General features: G+C 48.7%; 2 protein-coding genes and 1 long non-coding RNA gene across 5 annotated transcripts in view; 2 read left to right on the top strand and 1 right to left on the bottom strand.

Moving 5' to 3' along the window:
* Positions 1–20,910, top strand: part of SNTA1 (syntrophin alpha 1) — a 26,590-nt gene extending 5,680 nt beyond the window's left edge. The window contains exons 3-8 of the mRNA XM_055544777.1: positions 12,926–13,130; positions 16,544–16,751; positions 16,907–17,037; positions 19,162–19,358; positions 20,054–20,241; positions 20,326–20,910. Of these exons, the coding sequence (XP_055400752.1) occupies positions 12,926–13,130; positions 16,544–16,751; positions 16,907–17,037; positions 19,162–19,358; positions 20,054–20,241; positions 20,326–20,418 (1,022 nt within the window). The 3' untranslated portion in view covers positions 20,419–20,910. The remainder of the gene's footprint in view (positions 1–12,925; positions 13,131–16,543; positions 16,752–16,906; positions 17,038–19,161; positions 19,359–20,053; positions 20,242–20,325) is intronic.
* On the bottom strand, positions 19,265–25,867 carry LOC129625850 (uncharacterized). Of its 2 annotated transcripts, XR_008701629.1 has the most exons (4): positions 25,507–25,867; positions 25,274–25,387; positions 19,777–19,900; positions 19,265–19,567 (listed from the first exon to the last, which is right to left on the bottom strand). It is a non-coding gene; the product is annotated as an uncharacterized LOC129625850 (long non-coding RNA). The 2 variants fall into 2 exon arrangements; XR_008701628.1 differs by having other exon boundaries at positions 19,265–19,900; positions 25,507–25,831.
* Positions 25,802–25,949, top strand: part of CDK5RAP1 (CDK5 regulatory subunit associated protein 1) — a 35,771-nt gene continuing 35,623 nt past the window's right edge. Inside the window, exon 1 of one of the 2 annotated variants that reach the window (XM_055544774.1) lies at positions 25,802–25,949. The gene's annotated coding sequence lies outside the window, so the exon portion shown is untranslated. The other variant, XM_055544776.1, reaches the window with a different exon arrangement.

The raw sequence follows: 25,949 nt of genomic DNA, 5'->3' as shown, positions 1-25,949 counted from the left end.
GATATAGTATACATACTGTCCCAGGACTGAGGGTCTCTGGAACTTGTGTTCTCTAAAACTTTTCTCTGGGCAAGATCTTTCCTTGGCAAGCCCTGCTGCAGGCTGTTGGGTGGAGCTGGCCTGCCTCTTGCCAGCATAGGATTTGGCACATAGTAGGCTGGAGAAGGGGATGGCTACCCACTCCTGTTTTCTTGCCTGGAGAAAACAGACACGGACAGAGGAGCCTGGCAGGCTACAGTCCATGGGGTTGCAAAGAGTCAGACTAATATTTTCACTTTTTTCTGTTAGTAACTCCTCTCCTGTCCCATCACATTTACATAGAATTGGTATTATTTTCTGCTTAAATGTTTGGTAGCAGTCTCCAGCAGAGAAGGCGATGGCACCCCACTCCAGTACTCTTGCCTGGAAAATCCCATGGACAGAGGAGCCTGGTAGGCTGTAGTCCATGGGGTTGCAAAGAGTCGGACACAACTGAAGCGACTTAGCAGCAGCAGCAGCAGTCTCCAGGGAAGTTACCCTTATAGAAAAGTATTTTTTTCCCCCCACACTTTGCGACATATAAGATCTTAGTTCCCTGCTGCTGCTGCTAAGTTGCTTCAGTCGTGTCCAACTCTGTGTGACCCCATAGACGGCAGCCCACCAGGCTCCCCCATCCCTGGGATTCTCCAGGCAAGAACACTGGAGTGGGTTGCCATTTCCTTCTCCAATGCATGAAAATGAAAAGTGAAAGTGAAGTCACTCAGTCATGTCCAACTCTGTGCGACCCCATAGACAGCAGCCCACCAGGCTCCTCCGCCAGGGATCAAACCCAGACCCCCTGCAGTGGAAGTGCAGAGTCCTAACCACTGGATTGTCAGGAAAATCATGATGTCTTTAATAAGACAATTTAGATGCTCTATGTTTTCCTTGAATGTGTTTTGGTAGTTTATGTCTTACAAGGAATTTGTCCATTTCATTTAAGCTGCCAAATTTCTTGGCATAAAGTTGTTTATAATCTTCACGTATTTTTCCTCCCTTTTGGATGAAAGCGCTCTCCTGCTTTCTCTTTCTCTCCTCCTCCCTTTATACTGCTCTACTCAGTGGTTTCAACGGGATTCTGTCTCATGGAGCAGATAGCTAAGCAAACCTACTAGATCACCATCTTGTCATGGGTGCTGAGATGGAGTCTGCCTAGAGGTGGGAGGAAGCAGTCGTCTCCTCTCTCTAAATGGTCAGGAACGACTTCCTGGAGGAGGGATGCTGGCAACTTATGAACAATAAGCAGAGATGGGAATGGGGTAGAGAAAGGGCATTCCAGGAATGGAAGTTGTCTGAGCAAAAGGGAAGGGTGAAATGACTTGACTTACCTGGGGAACTGCCTGGGAAGTAATTCAGCTTTATTTGAGCTTAGGTGTGAGGAAGCGGGTGGAGAAAGAGGAGGCTATTCAGATTGACAGATCCTGCAGGGCCTTGAGTGCCAGAATAAAGGAATTTGGAGGGAAACAGAGAGCTGTTTCAAGGGTTTTTCAGCAGGGGCTCACATGGTCAGCTTTGGGCTTTACTGCATCAACCCGGTTTGGAAGGAGGCAACAATAGATGCAGAACGGCAGCAAGGAGGGACTTCCCTGGCAGTCCAGTGGTTAAAAATCCACCTTCCAGTGCAGGGGATGTGGGTTCAATCCCTGGTCAGGGAATTAAGATCCCAAATACCCGGAGCAACTAAACCTGTGCGCGGCACCTTCTGAGCCTGCGTGCTGCAACAAGAGTGTGCACCGAATGAAAGATCCCTCACGATGCGGTGAAGATTCAGTGGGCCCCAACTAAGATCCGAGACAGCCAAAGAAATAAATATTAAAAGAGAAAAGAATGGCAGCAAGGAGGCTGGGGCCATGAGCAGAAGGGAGATCATGATGGTTTGACCTAAGCAGGCTTGGATAAAAGAAGAGTCTCGAGGTTGTGGGGCTTCCCAACTGGCTCAGCATTAAAAAAACCACCTGTGAATGCAGAAGCCTCAGGAGGCCGAGTCTTTGATCCTTGGGTCGGGAAGATCCCCTGGATGAGGGCATGGCAACCCACTCCAGTATTCTTGCCTGGAGAATCCCATGGACAGAGGAGCCTGGCAGGCTACAGTCCATGGGGTCGCAAAGAGATGGACATGACTGAGCACGCACACATGCACTTGATGTTGTAGCCTTCTTGTTAGTTTTTTTTTTTTTTTTCCCCAGATTTTTCTTAGTTGAAGTCTGTCTCAGCTGCTGTCCAGTAGGCTTGTAGAAGGAGATAATTCCACCCAAGGCAGCAAAGGGCTGGGGCCGAGAACTGGGGTCAAGAATCTTTGAATTGCACGGGTGATCTGAAGAGCCTGGAAGATGTGAGGAAGCTAAGATGCTGGGTTGTGGCTGGTCCTTGAGACTTGGGGGAGTTTGTGGAGAACAGGCAGCTGCCCCAGTCTGGAACCAGAGCTCCTAGAAGCCTCTCTGGGCCTAGGTTCCTCCCCAGCACCCAATCAGTGATCACATTGTTCAGAATTTCCCCGCCCTCATCCCACTTCTTAAGGCCACCTCCAAGGAGCCAAGGGCTTCCCTGATAGCTCAGTTGGTAAAGAATCCGCCTGCAATGCAGGAGACCCAGGTTTGATTCCTGGGTTGGGAAGATCCCCTGGAGAAGGGATAGGCTACCCACTCCAGTATTCTGGCCTGGAGAATTCCATGGACTGTATAGTCCATGGGGTCGCAAAGAGTCGGACACGACTGAGCGACTTTCACTTTCACTTTCCAAGGAGCCACGGCCTATCCTTTGGATGTGAACTTGGCAGGGTAGCAGGGCATCTTTCCTGAGGTCTGGGGCTTGGTGAGTACAGAGCTGTCTGAGAACATCCTAGAAAGAAAACTGTTACTGGCAAACTGCTGTTGCCAGCCAGAACCCTATACCCCCGACCTAAGGGACTCAGCAACCCCAGCGTGCCTTCTGGACCTTTTCTTCTTGAGGTCAGGATTTTGCACAAGTGTCTTGAGCCTATTCTCAGTTCCAGGGATGTGTTTGTGACCAGAGTCTGGGCCCAAGCTGGCAGCCAGTTACTCGTCTGTCTGCTTCTTAGAGAGGCCCATTGTGTGCACGGATCTGGAGCCAGGCCCTTGGAGACTGTGCCTGGAGGAAAAGGGAGGGATGGTCAAATGCCTCCACTCCCTCCACAGCCCCCTAGCAAGGCTGGCAACAGGGAGCCTTTGATGCATTAAAAAATAATGCTAAAGGACAAAAATGGATAAAGTCAATTTTGGTACTTTGTACAAAGAAGAGAAGGTTCATCTCTCATAAAGGTCAGGCTTTTAAAAGATACAGGCAGAGAATAGTATGTACATAAAAATACAAAGAATAGTAGGAATTTCTATAATCCCCATTTTACAGACAAAGTCACCAAGATTTGTTAAAAATAAGTAACTTCCTTCAAGTCATACAACTAATAAATTGGCAGACTCGGAATTCAGACCTAAGGACTTCCCTGGCATTCTGGTAGTTAAGACTGTGTGCTTTTTGCAAGGGGCAGGGGTTCAATCCCTGATCAGGGAACTAAGATTCTGCATGCTGTGCGGTACAACAACAAAAAAGAATTCAAACCTAGGTTTCTCTGACTGCAGAGGCCACTGTTGACCCTGCCTTGGATAATACCCACTTCTCATGGTAGTTTGCAAGATTAAGAAATAATGCATGTTATGTGCTGAGGCCAGTGTGTATAAGTAGGCACTCATTTATGTTTATTTTGTTTGCTATTTATAAGGATGAGACAGTGCATTTGAAGTTTATGGCACGGTATCTTCCACATGGTAAGCATTTGATCAATGTCAACCTTTGTCATCATCGTATCAGCAGCAGCAATTTTTGTTTTCTCCAGTAAACTTGAAGGTCTCTGAGGGCAGGAATCATGTGTAGTTTGTCTCAGATCCCCAGGCCTGGCGCCAAGCCTAGATGCTGGTGAGTTTGGGGGAAGGGATCCCTAGGAGGGGACATCTCTGACTCTTTCTACTTTGCCTTTAACCTGCTCAATTGCAGTTGACTTTCGTAAATGTTTAAAAGGGGGTTCCAGGCTCATGCTGGATTTGACTGACTCCTGAGAGTTTCCGTTATGAGTCCTCAGAACTCCAAAACCAGGTCCCTGCCAGCCCATCCTCTGGCAGATGGGTACTGCCTGATATCCTGCCTGAAATTTGGCTCCATATATCACCACTGTCAAAAGTGGGATGTTGTTAACCGATGCAGCTAATCTGAGGTCACCCTGTTCAGTTTAGGTGAGTGTAGCTGTGCCTGAGAGGTGCCTGAGGGACTCTTGTCCTGGGAACAGAGGCGTGAATGAAGCCCTTGTCCAGTCCCTTCCATGACTGCAAAGACCTGTTGTTCTAATCATTGTTCTCAAGAAAACATTAATTTGGCTGTGCACATACATGGCTTAGGGCCATATGATTCCCCACAGACAAAACTTGGCTTAATCAGCTCTGGCCTGTTCCTTGGATCTTTGATTAAAATGCTTGTGGGACTCTGGGGGCAGGTTTTGGCCTCCATTTACAATATGAGCTGGTTGCTGATGGTAGCGGAGGGAATTCTAACAGTAATGATAAGAATGTTAATAATAGTGATGGTATGTCTGCTCTTTATTGAGCACCTACAATGTCCTGGATACTGTGCTAAATGCCTTCTGTATGTTTTCTCATTGGATCCTCAAAACCACCCCTATGATTCAAGGTACATCATTCATCTCATTGTACAAATAAGAATATTAAAACTTGTAGAGGTGAAGCTACTTGCCCAAAGTTACACAGAGGCAGAGATGGAATTTGAAGTTAGATCTGTCAGATGTCAAAGCCCATGTTCTTCAATGTTTATCCTGCACTGCAAGCCATGTCATCCATGTGAGACTCAGTTTACTCAATTTATTCAACTGTTAAATAGAACAGTTTAACAACGGATCAGTCTCATTGAATTGGTGTGGTTAAGTGATGATGTGTTAGTGAGATTTGAGCTTTCATGCTTGGTATATAGTAGATGCTTAATAAGTGCTTCTTTCTCCCACTACTAAGATCCTAGTAGGCTTCTTGAGTTGATGAGGGCCTTGTCTTTGAATCCTGGCTAAGATGGTTTGGAATGTGGTATATTTTTGAAAAATAGAATTTTAAAAATGTCAAAAATAATATACACCTAAATTAAAAAATGGAGAAGGAAATGGCAACCCACTCCAGTATTCTTGCCTGGTGAATTCCATGGACTGAGGAGCCAGGCAGGTCACAGTTCATGGGGTCGCAAAGAGTCGGACACGACTGAGTGAGTAAGCACAAATAAAAAAACCTCAGGAAAGTGCAAAGCAATTGTCTTCTCATAGATTAATGTTGCTGCTGCTGCTGCTGCTAAGTCGCTTCAGTCGTGTCCGACTCTGTGCGACCCCATAGATGGCAGTCCACTAGGCTCCTCTGTCCCTGGGATTCTCCAGGCAAGAATACTGGAGTGGGTTGCCATTTCCTTCTCCAATGCATGAAAGTGAAAAGTGAAAGTGAAGTCGCTCAGTCGTGTCTGACTCTCAGCGACCCCATGGACTGCAGCCCACCAGGCTCCCCTGTCCATGGGATTTCCCAGGCAAGAGCACTGGAGTGGTACCCATGGCTAATATTTTCAAACACTTCCAGAGAGAAGTTTCCATATTTGTTTTTATCATTGAGCAAGTTGAGGACCTCTTTCCAACTCAGCTCATGTAGCTGTTTCATTCTCTTTAATGGTTGCACAATATCCCATTATTGGGATTCAGATGTCCATTTAACCAATATAGCCTGAGCCCCTGTTCTATGCCAAGACTCGATGTAGGCACTGGGGACAGAGCTGTGAACAGGACTGAGTGATCTGCCAAAGAACTCACTTCTTGTATTTAGCAAGACCATATTCAAGAAATTCATGTTGTTTCTAGCTTCTTGCACCATAGACAATGCTGTCATGACCCCTTCATGCACCTGTGAACATTTATCTGAAGAGGATTCCTGGAAAGGGTATTGCGAGTTCAAAGTGTTCGTGTGCCTTTAGGATCTTGATAGATGGTGCCTCTTAAACTGCACATATAGGGCTTCCCAGGTGGCGCTAGTGGTAAAGAATCTGCCTGCCAATGCAGGAGACATAAGAGATGGGGGTTTGATCCCTGGGGTGGGAAGATCCCCTGGAGGAGGTCATGGCAACCCAGTCCAGTATTCTTGCCTGGAGAATCCCATGGATAGAGGAGCCTAGCAGGCTACAGCCTATAGGGTTGCAAAGAGTTGGACACGACTGCACAAGGGTGTGGAAGGTGAGATTTTTTTTCCCTAGAGTGTTGCCCCAGACAACCCAGGCAGCTCTGCTGCAGGGCCTGCCAATGACTGGGAACTATTCATAGTCCAGCCTTGCTGGACTAACAGGACCTCAAAGGTCATCCCTTCCCAAGGGATGTCACAATATCCTGACAGGTGGGCAGCCTGGACTTGAATCCTCACAATGCCCTACTTAGAGAGCTGGCATATTAGTGCCAATTATATAGGCAGGCAAACTGAGGCTCAGAGAGACATCGGGACTTGCCAAGGCCAGGATGCAAGTGATAGGATCTGGATTGAAATCTTTGTCTGTCACCTGTGTTCATCTCCTTATACTGTCATACTAAGAACAGCAGCAGAAATAATAACCAGCCACATTACGATTTGCTAAAGACCTGTTCTGTGCCAGGCAGGGCAAAGTGCTTTACAAGTGTTGGATCTCAGTATGCTAGAAGGTAGATATATTTTACTCTCATTTTAAAGATGCAGAAATAGAGGCTTACAGAAGTCAAGTCACTTGTTCAAAGTCACAGAACAGGGAAGTTAAACACAAGCCTGCATTACTTGAGAGCCCAATTCAATGTCTCTAGCCTGGGAAACCTCAGGATTGTCAATATTCGTTTATTTAATGTATTTCTTATTTACTGATTACCTGGATATGTCAGGTACTATACTAGATGCTGGGGATATCCTAATAAATAAAGAAAACAGGCCCCTGCTCTTGTGGAACCTACATTTTGTATTGAGGAGAGAAGCTGTTGACAGTAAGCAAGTGGATAGATAGATCATGTATTTTCAGGCAGGGGCAAGTAAGTGACCACCCACTGAACAGACAAGGAACAGTTTGAGCTTAGAGGACAGGCTTGAGCCAAGATTCAAAACCAAGACATTCAGTCATACACCATTATTGAACACCAGGATATGCACTGGGTGTGCTGTGTTGAGCCAGAATGGATTTATCCCATTCTCTCTGCAACACATAGGTTCCCTCCCAATTGTCCTGGGCCAGGCAAAGGGTCCTGCCTTGTCTCTCTTCCTTGTGTTTCTTTACTTTTTTTTTTTTTTTTTTTTTGGCCATGTCATGTGTCTTGTGGGATCTCAGTTCCCCGACCAGGGATTGAACCCGAGCCACAGAAGTGAAAGCCCAGAATCCTATCCACTAGGCTACCAGGGAACTCCCAGTTCTTGTGTTTCTTGTGGAATCTGTTCCTGGCTCCTTGGGGTCAGTGCTGGCTTCTCTTCTTGGCAGAGTTGGGAGTTGGGGCCTCTGGAAAGGGCAGGGTGTCCTGTGTGTGTCTGCTTCTGCTTCCCTGAGGAGGAAGGGCCCAAGTGTCACTGTTTACCAGGTTCCTGGGCCAGAGTTTGGCTGGAGAGGGTGTGGACACCAACTGGGTCTATACTTGGAGGCTCAAAGAATCCTGGCCACAGGGCCACGTTCTTGCCCTCAGCTCTCCAGGCCACTGCCTTTGGGCAGCCCCGCCCTGCTTGGTCGGGTGACTCAGGCAGAAATCAGAGACAGGGAGGAGACCTCAGAGCTGGGCTATTTACGGCCACACTCCAGGGCCCTCAGGACCCCACCCCCACCCTGGGATGGGCCAGTTGGTTTGTGAAATGCCAGCCCGGTTTCAGACATCAGCTGGTGTGCTGTCCATTTATAGTGTGTTCCTGTGGGCAAGGAAAAGGAGGACCCACTTCCAGGATGGCCTGAGCGAGCAAGGCCTCTAGCAGTTTCTTTGGTTGCAAAACTGACAAATGTCCATTTGCTGAGTACATAGCGTCAGAGATCCCTGCCGAATTCTAGGGATACAGAGACCAGTCAGTCAAGGTCCCTGCCTTTCCAGTGCTCTCAGCCTGGAGAAGGATACAGATTCCCACATGGACATATAGGGAAGTGGGGTCTAGGGACCTGCAGAGGTGGTGGGTGTGCAGGATCTAGTGGACATCTGGGAAGGTTTTCTTGAGGGGCAATGTCTGGGCTGAGCTGGGACCTCCTGGGCTGTGGCAACTTCTCCTCGTTGAATGAATCTTTTCTGTCCTGGCATTCATTTCTCCATTCCCAGAACACTGACTCTGAGTTCGAATCAAACCCCATTTGTGTCGTCTTTGTGTGTGTGTGTGTGTGTGTGTGTGTGTGTTGCTCAGTTGTGTCTGACTCTTTGTGACCCCATGGACTGTAGGCTGCCAGACTCCTCAGTCCATGGAATTCTCCAGACAAGAATCCTGGAGTGGGTTGCCATTCCCTCCTCCAGGGAATCTTCCTGACCCAGGGATTGGACCCGGGTCTCCTGCAGGCAGATTGTTTAGCATCTGAGCCCCTTCTGTTCTCTAGGAGCTCCCAGTTTGGTGAGAAAGAAAGCCCCAACACACAGAAGCACTGCAGAGTTCTAAGGAGTGTGGGCAGAACCCGTGTCAAGTGTTTCACATCATCTCATTTAATTCACTGTCTCTCTAAGGTATACATTGTTATTCAGGTTGAGGGACAGGCAGGTGAATTACCTTGTTCAGGGGCTTCCCTGGTGGCTCAGTGGTAAAGAATCCACTTGCCAATGCAGGAGACGTGGGTTCAGTCCCTGGGTTGGGAAGATCCCCTGGAGGAGGAAACGGCAATCCACTCCAGTATTCTTGCCTGGGAAATCCCATGGACAGAGGAGCCTGGTGGGCTACAGTCCATGGGGTCGCAGAAGAATCGGACTCTACTTAGCGACTGAACAACAACAACAACAACAACAACAATGGCCACACAGCTAGACAGAGCTGGAATTCAAGTCTGAGAATACCTGTGCCCTAACCATGTACTAGGGTCATTCTGTGCAGGGGAACTGCATTTTCAAAGGTATTTGGAAGCTCCTACACCTTCTGAGAGCTCTGAGCACGTCAGTATGATTGGATTAGAGGGCTAGATGTGGCTGGAGGTGAAGCCTGCAAGGTAGGCAGGGCCCAGATCCTGGAAAACCTTGAAGTTGGATGAAGAGTGCCGGGAGCCAGAGCATAGCTTTAAGCAGGGGAGGGGAGTAGCTAAATATAGTAGGGAGATATATCAGTTGCACCCTGAGTGGGGGTAGGGGATGGGTGGGTGCTGCATTAGTTAAGATGCTTTTGTCTGCAAGGAACAGGAACCCCATTCAAAGAGGTTTAAATGTTGAAGAAAATAGGTTTTCTTCCAGAATACCTAAAGTCAGCATGGTTCCAGATTAACTTAAGGCTTTGCAATGTGTGGACCCCAATCCTGTGGTCAAAGTGACTATCATTGCCTTAGAACAAACTCCCTGCTTTCCAGCAACTTCTAAAGGCTAGAGGAGAGGAAGGGAAGGGAGTATATTTTCCCTCACAGCTCATTGGACAGAATTGTATTATCTGCCCCTTTTTAGGCCAATCACAATTAAAAAGGATGGAATGATCATGATTAGCTTTAACCAATTAAGATTTTTCCTCTGAGCTGGGGAGAAGCCCAGCCTTTAGGGCTCAGAGTTCTGTTAGCAAGGAGGAAAAAAAAGTAGGATTTTTTTCTTTAATGGTTTAACTGACAGACAGACTGTGATGTGTCCCACCTCTATCACCCCTTGAGACATACTCTTGGGGAAAGTCATTGCTGTAATGGTGAGGATGAGTCATTTTTAGCCTTAGTTCCCAGTCTTTAGACCTAGGCTTAGTTCTTTCAAAAGAACTCTGCTCTTATTTTCCAACATCATCCCTCTCACTTTCACCCTTGTTTACTTGGATCTTATCTGAGCAGTCTCTTGTGACAGAAATAACTTCTTATCTGGTTCTTCCAGGGAGCTGGGCCAAGAACTTCTTCCCCCTACTTCCTGGTCTGTCCACTCACAGCCAGAGCATACTGACTGGGCCTTGACTGCAGGCATCAGATGGCCAACAAACCAGATGGCCGTGGAGGTAGAGGTGGCTGAGAAGAGAGGAAGAGAGGCTGTCCCAGGGCTAGCAGGCATAGGCATTCTTCAGTAGGGCAGCCGAGGGGACAGCCTGACAGGGAGAAGAAAGACCAGTGCTTGGGCAAGACATTAAAAAAAATTATTTATTTATTTGACTGCACCAGGTCTTACTTGCAGCATGTGGGATCTAGTACCCTGACCAGGATCAAACTCAGGCCCCTGCATTAGGAGTGCAGAGTCTTAGCCACTGGACCACTAGGAAAGTCCCTTGGGCAAGACTTTCAACCATCTTGACATATACACTGTCCTCCTAGTACCTCATTTCAGAGACAAGGAGACTGCTGCTCATCAGAATTGGGGACAGTCCAGATGCTGGGTCAGATGTGGTGGACACCTTGGTTGCCTGCCTTTCAACCATTTCCCCTTCTTCCGTGCTACCAGAGCCTGATTTAATTTGCTCGGCCCCAGGGCTTCCCTGGTGACTCAGACAGTAAAGAATCTGTCTGCAGTGTGGGAGATATGGGTTCGATCCCTGGCTTGCGAAGATCCCCTGGAGAAGGGAACGGCTACCCACTCCAGTATTCTGGTCTGGAGAAGCCTGTGGACAGAGGAGCCTGGCAGGCTACAGTCCATGGGGTTGCAAAGAGTTAAACACGACTGAGTGACTTCACTTTAATGTTCAGTCAGCCCCACAGGCTGACTTGTGATTGGTCTAAATCAATCATGACTACTCCCTCTTACTAATGATTATGCTAGAAGTTGGCATGCCAGTCCAATTGTGCCAATGAAATAAAAGGTTTCATGGAAGTATTTATCTCTCTGATAAGAGGGAGGTATGAGTTGACAGAGCTTTTGCTGCCTATCTCCTTCCTTCCTGGTTTGGTCATGTAAGGGATCGTCGGCTGGACTGTGTTGCAGCCATCCTGTGGTCATGAGGGGAAGGCCGGGAGAATGGTAGGGATGCCCATCCAGGATCCAGTGTCATTGAGTCATTGAACCAACCCTGACATTGCTTTCCTCTAGACTTCTTGTCACATGAAATCATAAATATCTTTCTTGCTTAAGGCACTAGTATCATATGTTCTATTATTTGTAGCCAAACCCAGCTAATTGATAGAGGAAGAGGGACCAAAATATTTTATTATCAGTCAGCTTTAATTGATTGGTAATGGCTACCATGGAGAAGGCAATGGCACCCACTCCAGTACTCTTGCCTGGAAAATCCATGGACAGAGGAGCCTGGTAGGCTGCAGTCCATGGGGTCTCAAAGAGTCGGGAACGACTGAGCGACTTCACTTTCACTTTTCACTTTCATGCATTGGAGAAGGAAATGGCAACCCACTCCAGTGTTCTTGCCTGGAGAATCCCAGGGATGGGGAAGCCTGGTGGGCTGCCATCTCTGGGGTCGCACAGAGTCGGACACGACTGAAGCGACTTAGCAGCAGCAACCATGGACTTACCAGGTAGCTCAGGGGTAAGGAATCCACCTGCCAGTGCAGGAGATGCAGGTTGGGTCCCTGAGTTGGAAGGATTCCCTGAAGAAGGAAATAGCAACCTGCTCCAGGATTCTTGCCTGGGAAATACCATGGACAGAGGAGCCTGGCGGGCTACAGTCCATGGGTTTGAAAAGAGTCAGGCTGAAGGACTAAGTACAGGCACAAATATAACAGAAGCTCCTTGCTTTCTCAGGTAGCAGTTCAAGTCTGATGTGGCATCTCCAAAGTCTCAGCATCCATTTATTTCTGTATTATTGGTCAACCTTTTGGAGTGTGGCTCATGTTCTCCTGGTCAAGATGGTGCTCCACCAGTCTGTGTTTCAGCCAGCTCAACCCTGTGAGGGGAAAAGGCAGGGAAAGGAAGGGCGTGCCCCCTTTTTTAATGGGCAGGACTTGGTAGCCTAACACATCTCTTTTGTTCTCATCCTATTGGCCAGACTTGGTCACATGGGCACTTACAGCTGCAAGGGAACCTGCAAATTGAAGTCTTAAGTTGGAAGGTTATCACTATTTTGGAGGAAAATTGGCAGCCTCCACCACAGGACTATCTCATGCAGCCTCTCCTTTCAGCAGATGAGAAGACTGGAGAGAGAGAGGCAGACAAGGGGACGGTGGGGGAGCACTTCTGTCTCCTGACTCCTGTCTTGGCGCTCGCTCACTGCCTTGTTGTGGTTGTTGCCTATTCTCTTTAAGCGGTCATTTTCAAACTCTAAGCACTTAAACTTACGGGGTTAGAACTTAGTCATGTGGCCATACCTAGCTGCAAAGGAGGCTGTGAAATGTAGTCCACCAGGTGGCCATGGGTCTATGAATAAGAAAGGCAAAAGGATGAATGTTGGCCTGCATCCAGAATTTTCTACCATGCAGCCCTGTCAGAGACTTTAGCCTAGAGGAGGGTAGTGATGTGAAAGTGTGTGTGTTGGTTGCTTAGTTGTATCTGACTCTTTGTGACCCCATGGACTGTAGCCCATCAGACTTCTCTGTCCACAGAATTCTCCAGGCAAGAATATTGGAGTTGAAAAAAAAAGAATACTGGAGTTGATAGCCATTCCCTTCTCCAGAGGATCTTCCTGACCCAAGGATCCAACCTAGGTCTCCTGCATTGCAGGCAGATTCCTGGTGGATCATCTGAGCCGCCAGGGAAGGGAAGTGGACATAAATTAAAATTTAATGAATTAGTGACAGCTGTTACATGTGCTACATGGGAGCCCACGTCACGGTGGTAACTGCTGACCTCTCCCCTAACCAGTCAAGTACATGAAAGAGGTCTCACCATATTTCAAGAACTCTGCCAGCGGGACCTCGGTTGGCTGGGACTCGCCTCCTGCCTCACCCCTTCAGCGGCAGCCTTCCTCCCCTGGCCCCCCACCCCGGGACCTCCGTGATGCCAAACACATGTCCTTGAAGATGGCATATGTGTCAAGGAGGTGCACTCCTACAGACCCAGAAACCAGGTAAGCCTAGCATAGGGGGCGACTCAGACAAACGTGCCCTCATGTTAGGTGGTGGGGCCAAAGGAAAGATCCCTTGTGTTGCAAGTGACAAGCACAATGCCCGAACGTAGTAGGTGCTTAAGAAATGCTTGTTGAATGGAGACAGGAGTGAAGTTATGGGGATGACGGTGTGCTTTTCTTCTCTCTTCTTCCTCTGGGTAGCTCACATCTGAGGAGGAACTTGGTCTGCAGAGGAGTCCTGGATTCCAGTCTTGGTTCTTCTTGAACTAGGCCCTTTTCCTCACTAACCTTTAGATTCTCCCATATGAAAGAAGGATATCAGACTTAGTGAGCCCCTCAAGTCTCTTCCAACTCTGCCAAGTTTCCAAGATACCTGGTAACTTTCACTCAGGGACGTGGAAGGTTACCATCCCTCACATCTGAGCAGCCCTAACATTGATGATAAGATTGATACTAGCCAGCATTATTGAGTACTTATCATGCACAATTGAATGTAACTCTCACAGCAGCCCTATGAGCAAAGTCCTATTGTTTCACCCCGCTATTATAGATGAGGACAGAGGGAGGAAGTAACCTGCCCAAGACCACACAGCCAGGAGGAGAATGGAGCTTGCCTCGTTCCAGGTAGCCCTCTCAGCTTCAGGAGCTACCTGAGTGGTGACAGTGGTGAAGGCAGTCCCTGTCGATCAAGTGAGGGGTGCAGTATTGGGGTGGGGCTGAAAGGCCTGTGCTCTGGGTGCTAATTTCAGCTGAATTTAATGCCCAGCCAATGCCCAAATGGGCCGGGGGGTCTGGTTAATGTTCAGCATTCAGACCTCCGATCCCTACTTGATGCCCTGGCCCCAGCCTCCCCCATGAGGCAAGAACTAGTGATTCACAGGTTACTTACAGGTGCTCCACTTAGGGACCTTTTGTGTTGGGTGAAGGTGAGGTGGTGTCAGTCCTTCCTGCGACTCACAGAACTTTAGGTTAGTTGTGGTTCCCAGCCTGATCCCAGACATCACCTGAAGCATGTGTGTACCTGTATTTCTATGTGTGTGTACATGTGGATGGCATGTAAATGCAAGTGTTTGTGTGTATATGTGAGCATTTGCACAGGCAGGGATGTAGATCTGTGCATATGTGTGTTGTATGTTTTTGTGTTAATATCCATACGTGTATATGCATGTATGTACGTGTGCTTGACCTATGCACACATGTGTAACTTGAATATAACTGGGATTCCATATCAGCACAATATCCCAGTCAAAGGAACACCATTTGGTAACCAAAGCATAATGAAAAATGTTTTGAACTTTTACTTAGTGTTAAGATTACATTGGTGTGCAAGCATCAGAAACCCCAACAAGCAATGGCTTAATAAATGAGGAGTTAATTTTCCACATGTTTAAAAAGAAGTTCAAGACTTCCCTGGTGGCACCGTGGATAAGAAGATGTCTGCCAAAGCAGGAGACGTGGGGACCTGAGTTCCATCCCTGGTCTGGGAGAATTCCACATGCTGTGGAGCAACTAAGCCTGTGTACTGCAACTTGCGAGTCCAGGTGCTGCAAGTACTGAAGCCCATGTGCCTAGAGCCTGTGCTCCGCAACAAGAAGCCACCGCCATGAGAAACCTGAGCACCACAACGGAGAGTAGCACCTGCTTGCCGCAATTAGAGAGAAAACCAGTGCAAAGTAATGACCCAGTATAGCCCAAAATAAATACACACATACGTAAAAAAGAAATCCAGCAGTCAGCTATTTAGGCTGCAATTGATGATCAAGAATACCCTCAAGGCATCAGGCTTCCAGCTTCTTCTTCTGCCATCTTTTACAGTTTTTATTAAAAAAATTTTTCTTGGCTGCACCATGAAGCTTATGGTATCCTAGTTCCCCGACCAGGCATTGAACCCAGGCTCTTGGCAGTGAAAGCATGGAGTCCTAATGGCAGGGAATTCCCCTCCTGCCGTTTTTAGTATGGATTTTCTTCTTCTTGGAAATAGCTTGGTGCCTGCACCTCTACGCATGTGTCCATATTCTAGACAGGAAGAAGGCAAAAGACAAAGGAATTGTTCCCCTGGTATTTTGTTCTATTGCTGCATAAACAGCCGTCCTGAAGTTTAGTGGCTTAGAAGATAGCAGTTTAATATTTTTCACAATTCTGTAATCTGGGCTGGCTTAGCCAGGCAGTTCTTCTGTTCCTTGTGCCATCTGCAGGGGCTACAAATCCAGGATAGCTGCTTCACCTATGTGCCTGCTTCCTCAGCAGGGGTGTTGGAATAGCTGGCGGCTGGCTAAGCATTCCTCTTTTTGTAGGGCTTTTCCACGTGGCTAGCTTGTTTTCCCTCTCAGCATAGGTGACCTTGGGGTAGATGGATTTCGTGATCGTTTAAGAATGCCAAAATGGCACTTCTGCCACATTTTGTCTGTCAAACCAAGTCAGATGGTCAAGGAGAGGAGAAATAAGCTTCACCTCTTGGTGAGGGAGGTACACTGCATATAGGGAGAGATGAGTTTGGTGGAGGCCATCTTTGGAAACTAACGGCCACAGCTAGGAACGCTTCAGTTGGGAAGGGACGCCCTCCCCAAAGACTTTGCTTTCTATTTCATCAGTCAGAATTGGGTTGATGGCCAGTGCTAGCTGCAGGGGAGATCCGTGGTGGAGGAAGGCAGAGGTGAAGGCATTGGAATGGATATGTGTGAGCCATTCTCCAGTTTCTGCCCCGCTTCACTGGTTACGGAAATACCAGAGGGGAGTGATTCTTTAAAGCCCCACAGAACATTTGAAGGTCCTTTCCCTGCCACTGACTCTTCTTGGACCTCCTTGAGACCGTCCCCTTGCACTTGCCTGTGTGGCTTTTTGTCTCCCCACCCTTTCCCTTCGCCATACCCTGGCTTTTTCTTTTCTTTTTTGACCATACAGTTTGCCTTGTAGTAGGGCTTCCCTGGTGGCTCAGTGGTAAAGAATTGACCTGCCGATGCAGGAGACACAGGTTCAGTCTCTGGGTTGGGAAGATCCCCTGGAGTAGGAAATGGCAACCCACTCCAGGCTTCTTGCCTGGAAAATTCCATGGACAGAGGAGCCTGGCTGGCTACAGTCCATGGGGTCTCAAAGAGTCAGACATGACCCAGCGACTAACAGTACTACTACTACACTTTGGAGTGTGTGTATTTGTGTATATATGCCTGTATGTGTATGTGTGTTGGAGAGAGAGATATAGTCTCTTATCCCAAGATAAGATAAGATAGATAAACCCCATGAGGCCCAACAACTGTGGCCGGAGCCCTGCAGTGGGAGTCGCTCCTGATTCTCTCATGGACATCCCCTGTGGTTTCCTCTGGTTTTGTGGTAGATTGGGGTCCTTTGGCTCAGGTTTCAGGGTTGGGCACCTGTCCAGTGGACGGGACTCCCCTCTACCTCACTTGTGCCTGCAGGTATCTGGAGATCTGCTCGGCCGATGGCCGGGACACCCTCTTCCTGAGGGCCAAGGATGAGGCTAGCGCCAAGTCCTGGGCGGCTGCCATCCAAGCCCAGGTCAACACGCTGACGCCCCGGGTCAAGGATGAGCTGCAGGCGCTGCTGTCGGCCACCAGCACAGCCGGGAGTCAGGACATCAAGCGGATCGGCTGGCTGACTGAGCAGGTGCCTGCCGGGCCCAGGGACCCCTCCTCCCCTCCCTTCCCCTCTCCCAGAGGCGACCCCACTCGCATTTCCCCTCACTGCCTCACCCCACCCTGGCCCTCTCACCTCTCTTCTCCCTTCCCCGTCCCCCATCACTGCTGCCTTGCCTCCTGCAGCTGCCCAGCGGGGGCACGGCACCCACTTTGGCCCTGCTGACCGAAAAGGAGCTGCTCCTCTACAGCTGTCTGCCCCAGACCCGTGAGGCCTTGAGCCGGCCGGCGCGTACTGCCCCCCTTATCACCACCAGGTATCTGCGGGTAGGGCAGGGCTGTGTGTCCCGCCCAGAGCTTGGGGGGGCGATGCTCTAGATGGACCTCAGAAGCTGGGGACTCCAGCCCCATTCTATGCTGAGTTATTCCCCAGGTGGCCTGAAGCGAGTCTCTGCCCAGTCTGGGCCTTGGTTTCCTCATCTGTAAAATGGGGACTTGGAACAGAAGGATATGAGGTCGTATCAGTCACTCACCCATTGACACCTGCTCTGTCCAACCTGGTGCTGCCTGGTTCAGATGAAAGACAGTCCCCAGAGGTCTCTGTCCTCAGGGAGGACCCATCCTGGTGAGGAGACTGGCCTGGGAACAGCCTTTACAATGCAGAGTGTAGGAACCACTTAACTCTACCTGGCCTGCAGGTGGGGGTGGGGCAAGGCTTCAGGTAGAAGATGACATCTGAGCTGGACTTTGGCAGGTGGGTAGAAATTTGCCATTTAAGGAAGGGTGGACAGGCATCTTACACAGAGGGAACAATGTAGTCAGAGGGACAGAAGCACGCAGAGCTGTCGCAGTTCCATGGAGCTCTCTGAGTGTGCCGTAACCAGGGTGTAGACTCTGTCTGGGAAGTGGAGAGAAACAAGGCAGGGAGTTGGCAGCCCCGATCTTGCAGAGCTTCTGTTGCCTGGATAAGGGCTGTTAGCTTTATCTGAAGAGCTGTGGCAGACAGAGTGAGAAGAGCTTTAACCTGGGAGTGAGGTGTCTCATTGGGTCCTGTTTTAAAAAGGATCTGTGTGGCTGCCATGCGGAAAATATACTGGAGGAGGGGGATGGGAGAAGTTATGCTGGAGAGACAGTGGAGGTGGGTAGAGGCAGCAGATGGGGAAGAAAGGCCGCATTTGCATTGGAAACACATGGTGGGAAAATTAACCAGGCTTCATACTTGCCAGATGGGGAGGGTGAGGGAGGCGTCCTGATGAATGGATGAACGGGAGTTTTGGAGCTGGTGTCTGGGTGGGCAGTAGGAGTAGGGGTGGGAGTGCAAAGGGAGGAGGTTGGATCAAGATGTCCAGTCCAAAGTGTCGGTGGGGGGCGGGTAGGTAGGGAGCTTGGGTAGGAAACTGGGGAACTTGTGAGTCTGTTGCTTAGGGCTGCCAAGTAGGAGACTGGGCATCAGAAACAGCTCCAAGGAGGAACTGAAGCTACAAGAGAAAGCTTGTGGAGTGAGGACCAAAGAGGGCGAAGGTATAGAACTCTGGGGTCTGCTGCCTAGAGAGGGGCGGTGAACTGCCCAAGGTTACACAGCAAGTGGGAGTCAAGCTGAGAGGTGTGGGCCCTTGCTGCTCACGTCTCCTCACTCCAGAATGCGTTCCGGCACACGTGTCAGGAGCCTGCTGCCTACTAGGGATGAGCAGGTCATGAACGTGCTACCTAATCAAGTGATTCATTAATTCAGGCCACAAATGTTTACTAAGCACCTACTTTGTGCCAGGCATTGTTTTAGTTTCTGGGACTATAGCAGTGAACAAGCTAGACAAACATTTGTACCCTTGATGATATTCTAGAGAAAAAGGCAATCAAAAGCCAACTGCAACAGTAAAAAGTAAGTATAATTTCTGGTACCATAAGGAAAAGTGCGGCTAGTGATAGGGGAGAGCGCTGTTTTATTTTTATTTTTTGGCTGTGTGGCATGTGGGATCTTAGTTCCCTAACCAGGGATCAAACCTGGGCCCCCTGAGGTGGAAGCACAGAGTCTTAACCACTGGACCGCCAGGGAAGTCCTGAGGTGTCATTTTAGGCAGAGAAGTCAGGGAAGGCTTCTCAGAGGAGCTGGCGTTTGAGCAAAGGTCTGAAGGAGGTAAGGGAGAAAGCAATGCAGATAATCAGGGAAAAGTTTGCTGGGCAGAGGGAACAGCAGAGGGGCTGAGGCAGGAGTGTGCTTGGAGTGTTTGAAGACGCTAGAGTGGCTGGAGCTGAGGGGGCCAGGAGGAGGGTGGCAGGAGATGGTCTCCTGTGACTCCATCAGTGACCGTCTGGACGTCCTGTCCCCCCACTGGGTGGAAAAGGAGTCGCAGGGTCCCTTCCCAGGTCACTGCCCCCTTAGCCCAGAACTACTTCCCTGCTGCCTGAAGCCTCATGCTTAGACCTCTGCCCCCTGCCCCCAGGCTGGTGCACTCAGGCCCCTCCAAGGGCTCGGTGCCCTACGATGCAGAGCTCTCTTTTGCCCTGCGCACGGGCACGCGCCACGGTGTGGACACTCACCTGTTCAGCGTGGAGTCACCGCAGGAGCTGGCTGCCTGGACCCGCCAGCTGGTGGATGGCTGTCACCGGGCCGCTGAGGGTGTGCAGGAGGTGTCGACAGGTGGGCTGGGTGGATCTGGGAGTGCCTTTCTGGTAATGAGCTGCTTGTCCCCAGGGGCATTCAAGTTTCCTTCTTTAGGATGCTTCAGGAGGGGGATCAAGAGTGGGATTTGGGGTCTCCGAGGGCCCTCTGTTTCGGATGTGCAGGTGTCCTGGAAGGTAGTGAGACTTGCTTCCCAGGGGTTTTCTTGTCCTGGCTTTGTGACTCCGCTGGTGAGGATATGAGAGGTGGCACTTGGGGTAGGGTTGCCAGAAAAAGTACAGGACACTCACTTGGATTTGAATTTCAGGTGAACAGCAAATAATTGTTTAATTGAGGGAGATCCAAATTACCCATTGATTATCTGAAATTCACATTTAACTGGGCAAGAAGTCTGTAGGCGTTTAAGGTCTCCAAAGGCCAGACTTGGTGGGCCTACCTTCACAGGGAGTGGGCCTCCTGTCCAAGGCAGAGTTGCAGATTCCCCTTTCCTCCTTTGGTGCTGCTGGCTGTGGGTCTGGAAGTGGGGTATAGGTTTTCTGCCCACTCATCCTTCTGACTCTCTATAGGGTGGGTGTACAAATGGCATGACAGACAGTGAGCTTCCCACCCCCGGTGGCATTCAAGCCCCACTTTTGGAGCTGCCAGGGGGGACTGGAGGGAGGGCTTGCAGTCTCTGAGGTGTCGCTGTGCCTGTGCCCACGCCCTCCCCACAGCCTGCACGTGGAATGGCCGTGCCTGCAGCCTCTCCGTGCATATTGACAACGGCTTCACGCTGTGGGCGGCGGAGCCAGGTGCGGCCCGAGCCGTGCTGCTGCGTCAGCCCTTTGAGAAACTGCAGATGTCCTCAGACGATGGTGCCAGTCTCCTATTCCTGGACTTCGGGGGCACTGAAGGCGAGATTGTGAGTGGAAGGGGTTGAGGGGTGATGCTCTCCTGGAGGCCAGGCTGGGTGGGCTCCTGACCCTTCTCTCTGTTCACCCCGTAGCAGCTGGACCTGCATTCGTGCCCCAAAACCATGGTGTTCATCATCCACTCCTTCCTCTCGGCCAAGGTCACCCGTCTGGGGCTCTTAGCCTAGAGGTGGTCAGATGCATTAGCCCTGAAGAGGGAGTGTCCACCACATGGCCTGACCTGGCCCTCTGCTGATTGCCTGCTTGCCGCTGGGCTGAGGGAAGGGAGAGAAGAGCAAGAAGGCGGAGACCCAGCTCAGGACACAGCGGATCTCACCAGTGATGGGGGAGTGTCCCTGCAGCTCCCCCCACCCCCACCAGTGCCTTTCGTGGAGAGATATTTTGTGTACACAGAAACCATTCCGAGCCTAGTATATGCCCCTTTGGGAATCCTGGCCCCAGCTAACAACTGCTGGCCTTCCTAGAGGCCCCTAAACTGTCCCCAGAGGCCCCACCTGAAGCTGGAGCTCCCTGGGGCCCATGGCAAGAGACAGAGAAGCCTTTCATTCATTTCTCCCCTCAGCTCCACCACCTTGGGGCATCAGGTTCTCTTCATCCTCTCTCTCCTCCTTACTCTTGGATAAATAAATAGCCTGTGAGCACATACGCAGCCTGGCCCAGTGTCTGTGGTTTGTGCCTTGGCCTGTGGGTCCTGTGTTGGCCCTTGTAGTCCCAAGATGGACCAGACTGAAGACTGGAGTCCCTTTCCTTAGAGAAGAGCAGACCTTTAACCATAGGGTGGAAAAAGAGTCTATTGGTTATCTACTATTGCAGAACAAATGACCCCCAAATTTAGCAGCTTGAAACAATGAACATTTATTATCTTTCAAGTTTGGGGAGTTGGAAATTTGAGAGGGGCTAAGCTGGATTGTTTCTGTCTCAGGATCTTTCATGAGGTTATCATCAAGGTGTCAGTTGTATTCATCTGAAGGCTTGACTGGGGTCAGAGGATTTGTTTTCAATATTTCTAACTCATGGCTGTTAGCAGGAAGCCCTCGTTCCTCACCATAGTCACCTCATTATGACAATGTGGCTGGCTTCCCCCAGAGTGAGTGACACAGACGAGAGAACCAGGAGGAATCCACTGTGCCTCTTATCACCTAGTCTTGGATGTCACATCCTGTCATTTTTGCTCTATTCATTAGAAGTGAGTCACTAATCCCAGCCCACTCTCAAGGGGAGAGGAATTAGGCTCTACCTCTTGAAAAAAGGAATGTCAAAGAATTTGTGGACCTACTTAAAAACCATCATTGAGAGCCTCTGGCCTGTTTCCTGCAGAAGAGAAGATGCTTGGCATGTTCTTGGAATGTTTCTTTGGAAGCTGTACCAGGCAGCTGGCTACATATGAGCCTTAATTGCTTGCATTGTCCAGAAAACCACCATGACATCAGTAATTGTAGCGTACATTCGGAGAGTGCTTGCTATCTGCTCAGCACTGTGCATGCATTTCCTTACGGGGTTGTCACCACATACCTATGTGGTAAGCACAACAATCTCCATTTCACAGGTAAGAAAACAGGCTCAGCGGGGAGAGACACTTGCCCAAAGTCACACAGTTATGAAATTCTGAGCTTGGATTCAAACGATGTCTTTCTGACTTCTGACCTCTTGTTCACCTTAGCGACTTTCTGGTCCTGCACTATCCACTAGAAATATAATGCAAGCCACGTATGTAACTACTAATTTTCCAGTAGCCACCATTTAAAAAGTAAGAAAAAATAGATGAAAACAATTTTAATAATATGTTTTATTTAACCTAATAGAGCCAAACTGTTAGAACTTCAGTACATAATGTACAAATTCATTAATGAAATGTTTTACATTCTTTCTGTCATAGTAAGCCTTTGAAATCTGTGTATTTTATACCTACATCTCTATTCAGAGGTCAAATTTTCATTAGAAACCTTCGATTGGTATTTTCATAAAATTTACAGTTGAAAAAATTAGATTCACATAATCAAGTTATTTCCAAATATATTACAGTTTTCCCATAAGTGAAATTATTTCCCTGGGGAAATGCAGGTAAGCAGAGATATTCCAGCTTTGCCCACCTCAATCTGCCCACTGTCAATGCACTGTTTATTCAAGAAATATATAGTGCACACCTAGTCTGTGCTAATCCTTGGGGCCAGGAGCTGCTTTGCTGGGAGCAAGCCTGACAGGTCCCCATGTGCAGGGGAAAGAAATTCAGCAGAAGCTCTCACAATCAAATGTGTGACTCTGATTGGGTAGACACATGGAAATATCAGAGAGGCCAGAGGGGACCTGATCTCTGAGGGTGAGGGTAGGTTTCTCTAAGGAGGAGACCTGAAGCTGATGTGCATCTGAAGGAGCATGCTAAAAATCAGACAACCCCAATCTCTGTTGCCCCAGAAACAAGCATTTATTTTCACGCTTCTGGGGCTGCATGTTGACTGCAGTTTGACTATTAAAAGCTGGGCTTGGCTGGATGGCTTTGGTCCAGACTGTGGGTTGGGCTCGGGTCTACTCTATGTTTCTCCTTTTGGACCCCAGGATGAATGAGCATCAACTCCCAGGGCAGTATGAGACAGTACGAAATTTGTTATGCATGCGTGCGTGCGTAGTCACTTCAGTTGTTGCAAACTCTTTGTGATCCTATGGACTGTAGCCTGCCAGGCTTCTCTGTCCATGGGATTCTCCAGGCTAGAATACTGGAGTGGGTTGCCATACCCTTCTCCTGGGGATCTTCCCAACCCAGGGATCAAACCTGCATCTCTTATATCTCCTGCATTGGCAGGAGGGTTCTTTATTACTAACGTCACCTGGGAAGCCCCTGAAATTTATTATGGTATGTTTCAAACTTCTAAAATCCGGGTTTTTTTTTTTCCTCACTGCCCCCAGACACCACACTGGCCCAGGACTCCACAGTCCCTGGACAGCTGCCACAGCTCCTAAATGATCTACTTATTTGTTTCCTCACCTTCCTTCCTGCAGTGCAGCCTATTTCCCACACAGCAGCCACTTTATATGCAAAGAAAGTGAAAGTCAGCAGGGATGACTAACTTGGCCATGGCTATCATAAGCATTGGAGCCTTAATATGAACCCAGCCAGTCTGACTTTGAACTAGTCAGTTGATGACAGGACTTTTGGATCAGACTGGCCTGTGGGTGGGTTCCAGTCTGCCATATACTAGTTGTGTGAGCTTCAGCACATGACTACCTATTTGTATTTTCAGTTTTCTCACCTTAAAAATGGACCAACAATAGCCTCATAGACTTCTAATCAGGTATCAAAGAGATTAGTTGTAACAGGGGTTGTCAGGGCCCCCAGAGTCTTAGTAATTCAGAGTGGCTGGAGCCATTGTCTGCATCTTATAGTCAGAAGGCTTTCTCCCAAACCACAGCCTCTCCATTAACATATGTAGGAGTATACTTCCACCATGGCTGCTAGTATATAACTACCCCTTTGGGTGAAATAATTCTGAGATCTGTGTTTTACTGTTTCCTAGATCTCTGCAACAGAATTAAGACCCAGATGCCCACTTCAGTAACTGGCTTGGTAACACATTCTTTATTGGATGTCTCCCCTTCTCTGACTCATTTTCTGACTACCTTATCAGTGTCTTCTGAGATCACCTTCATGCACTCAAATACATAAGGTCTGCTTCTGGGGAACTCAAACTAATACATAAAGCAGTCATTTATTCATTCAACGCATATTTATTAAGCCATACAATGAGTCAGACTCTGTGCTAGATCCTGGGGATATTGCAATGAACAAGACAGATTGTGTTCCTGCTCTCAGGGAGCTGAATGTCTAGGAACTAGGCAATGCTAAGTAAGCAAATAATGCTATCATTATGGATAGTGACAAGTATTGTGAAGAAAATGATGTGATAATAATGGGGGCATTTTAAATGGGATGGTCAGAAAGGGTCTCTCTGGAGAGCTGGCATTTAAGCTGAGACATGAAGGACAAGAAGGCACTAGCCTTGAAACAATCTGGGGGAACATTCCAGAAAGAAGCTAGTTAAATACAAAGGCTCTGAGATAAATAGGTGCTTGGGGTATTGAAGAAGCAAAATAAAATTATGTAGTTGAAGTATATTCAACTAGAGAGATCATGCTAGGAAAAGAAAGAAATAAATGGGTTGGAGAAGTAAAAGAAAGCAGTAGCTAGATCTTGCAGGTCCTAGGACACAGTAGGAAATTTGGATTTTATTGCAAAGGCAATGACAAGCCACCGGGAATTTTCAGCAGAGGAGTGATGTGATCTGACTTTTCTCTTTTTTTTTCCTGTGGGGCTGGGCAGCTTTTGGGATCTTAGTTCCCTATCAGGGATCCAGATCAAACTCTAGCCCATTGCAGTGAAAGGGCAGAGCCCTAATCACTGGACCGCCAGCGAATTCCTGTGACCTCAGGATAAAAACAAATATATTCCCTTAGGCTCTGTGTGGGAGATAAGTCAGTAGGAAAGAAAGAAAGTGAAGTTGCTCAGTCCTGTCCGACTCTTTGCGACCTCATGGGCAGTTGCCTGCACCAGGCTCCTCCGTCCATGGGGTTTTCTAGGCAAGAGTACTGGAGTGGGTTGCCATTTCCTTCTCCAGGGAATCTTCCCGACCCAGGGACCAAACCCAGGTCTCCCTCATTGTAGACAGACGCCTTACCATCTGAGCCACCAGGGAAGTCAGTAGGAGACTAGGTTAAAGGCAGAAGCAAGGAGACCATTTAGGCTATTGCAGCAGTTTCTGATGAGATAATGGTTGCCTGAGACCGAGTTGCAGCAGGGGTAGAACGGGAGAATAGAAAAGTGACAGATTTGAGACATTTTGGAGTTAGAGCTGACAGAAGTTTCTGACTGTAGAGACTGAGGGGGAAGAAACAAAAATGAGTTTCTGTTAGTGCAACTGGGAGGATGCTTGGGTCTGAGATGGGCAAAACTGGGCAGACACAGGTTTTGGGTGAGGATGTGTGTGTAGAAATGACGAATTCTGTATTAAGTTAGAGGCGGTCGATACGTACCCAAAGGGGAGGTGCCCCAGAGACAGTGGAACTCTGGATCTATGACTCCAGCAGGGGCGGCAAGAGGGGGTGGTCTATGCTGGAAACGTGAATTGCGAAGTCTTTAGCGCAGCACTGTCCAACAGAAAAAAAAAGTGAGCCACGTAAATAATTAAAAATTTCTCAGTAGCCACAGTTAAAAAAAAAAAAAAGGAAAAATAAACAGTTGAAACTAACTTAAATAATATACTTACTTAGCCCAATAGGTCCTAAATATTATCTCAGCACGCAATTCATGGGGTCTCAAAGAGTCGGACATGACTGAGCGACTGAACTGAACTGAGTCAATATAAAAATGATCGATGAGACAGTTGGCCTTCTTTCTTCGACATTCAGTGTGTTTCACACTTACAGCACAGCTAACTCGCACTCGCTACGTTTCAAGCGCTCCGTTGCCATATGCCAGTTAGGGGTTACCACTTGGTTCAGGGAAGCAGCGGAGGATTTTCAAAGCCAGAAAAGGCCCACCCCGGACGCTATAGACGACGCACTTCTGCCGGACGGAACACCCTGGACCGAAATTGCAGCGGAACGGAAGTTGCGTGTATGCGCGCGCAGCCGCAGACGGAGGAGCCGGGAGCTTGCTGGTCGAGAGGACAGTCCGCGGCAGGAAGCTGGGTTGTCGGGGCTGCGGAAG

Source organism: Bubalus kerabau, chromosome 13 (genome assembly GCF_029407905.1).
Source record: "Bubalus kerabau isolate K-KA32 ecotype Philippines breed swamp buffalo chromosome 13, PCC_UOA_SB_1v2, whole genome shotgun sequence".
Lineage (NCBI taxonomy): Eukaryota > Metazoa > Chordata > Mammalia > Artiodactyla > Bovidae > Bubalus > Bubalus kerabau.
This window is presented reverse-complemented; position numbering and strand designations above follow the sequence as displayed.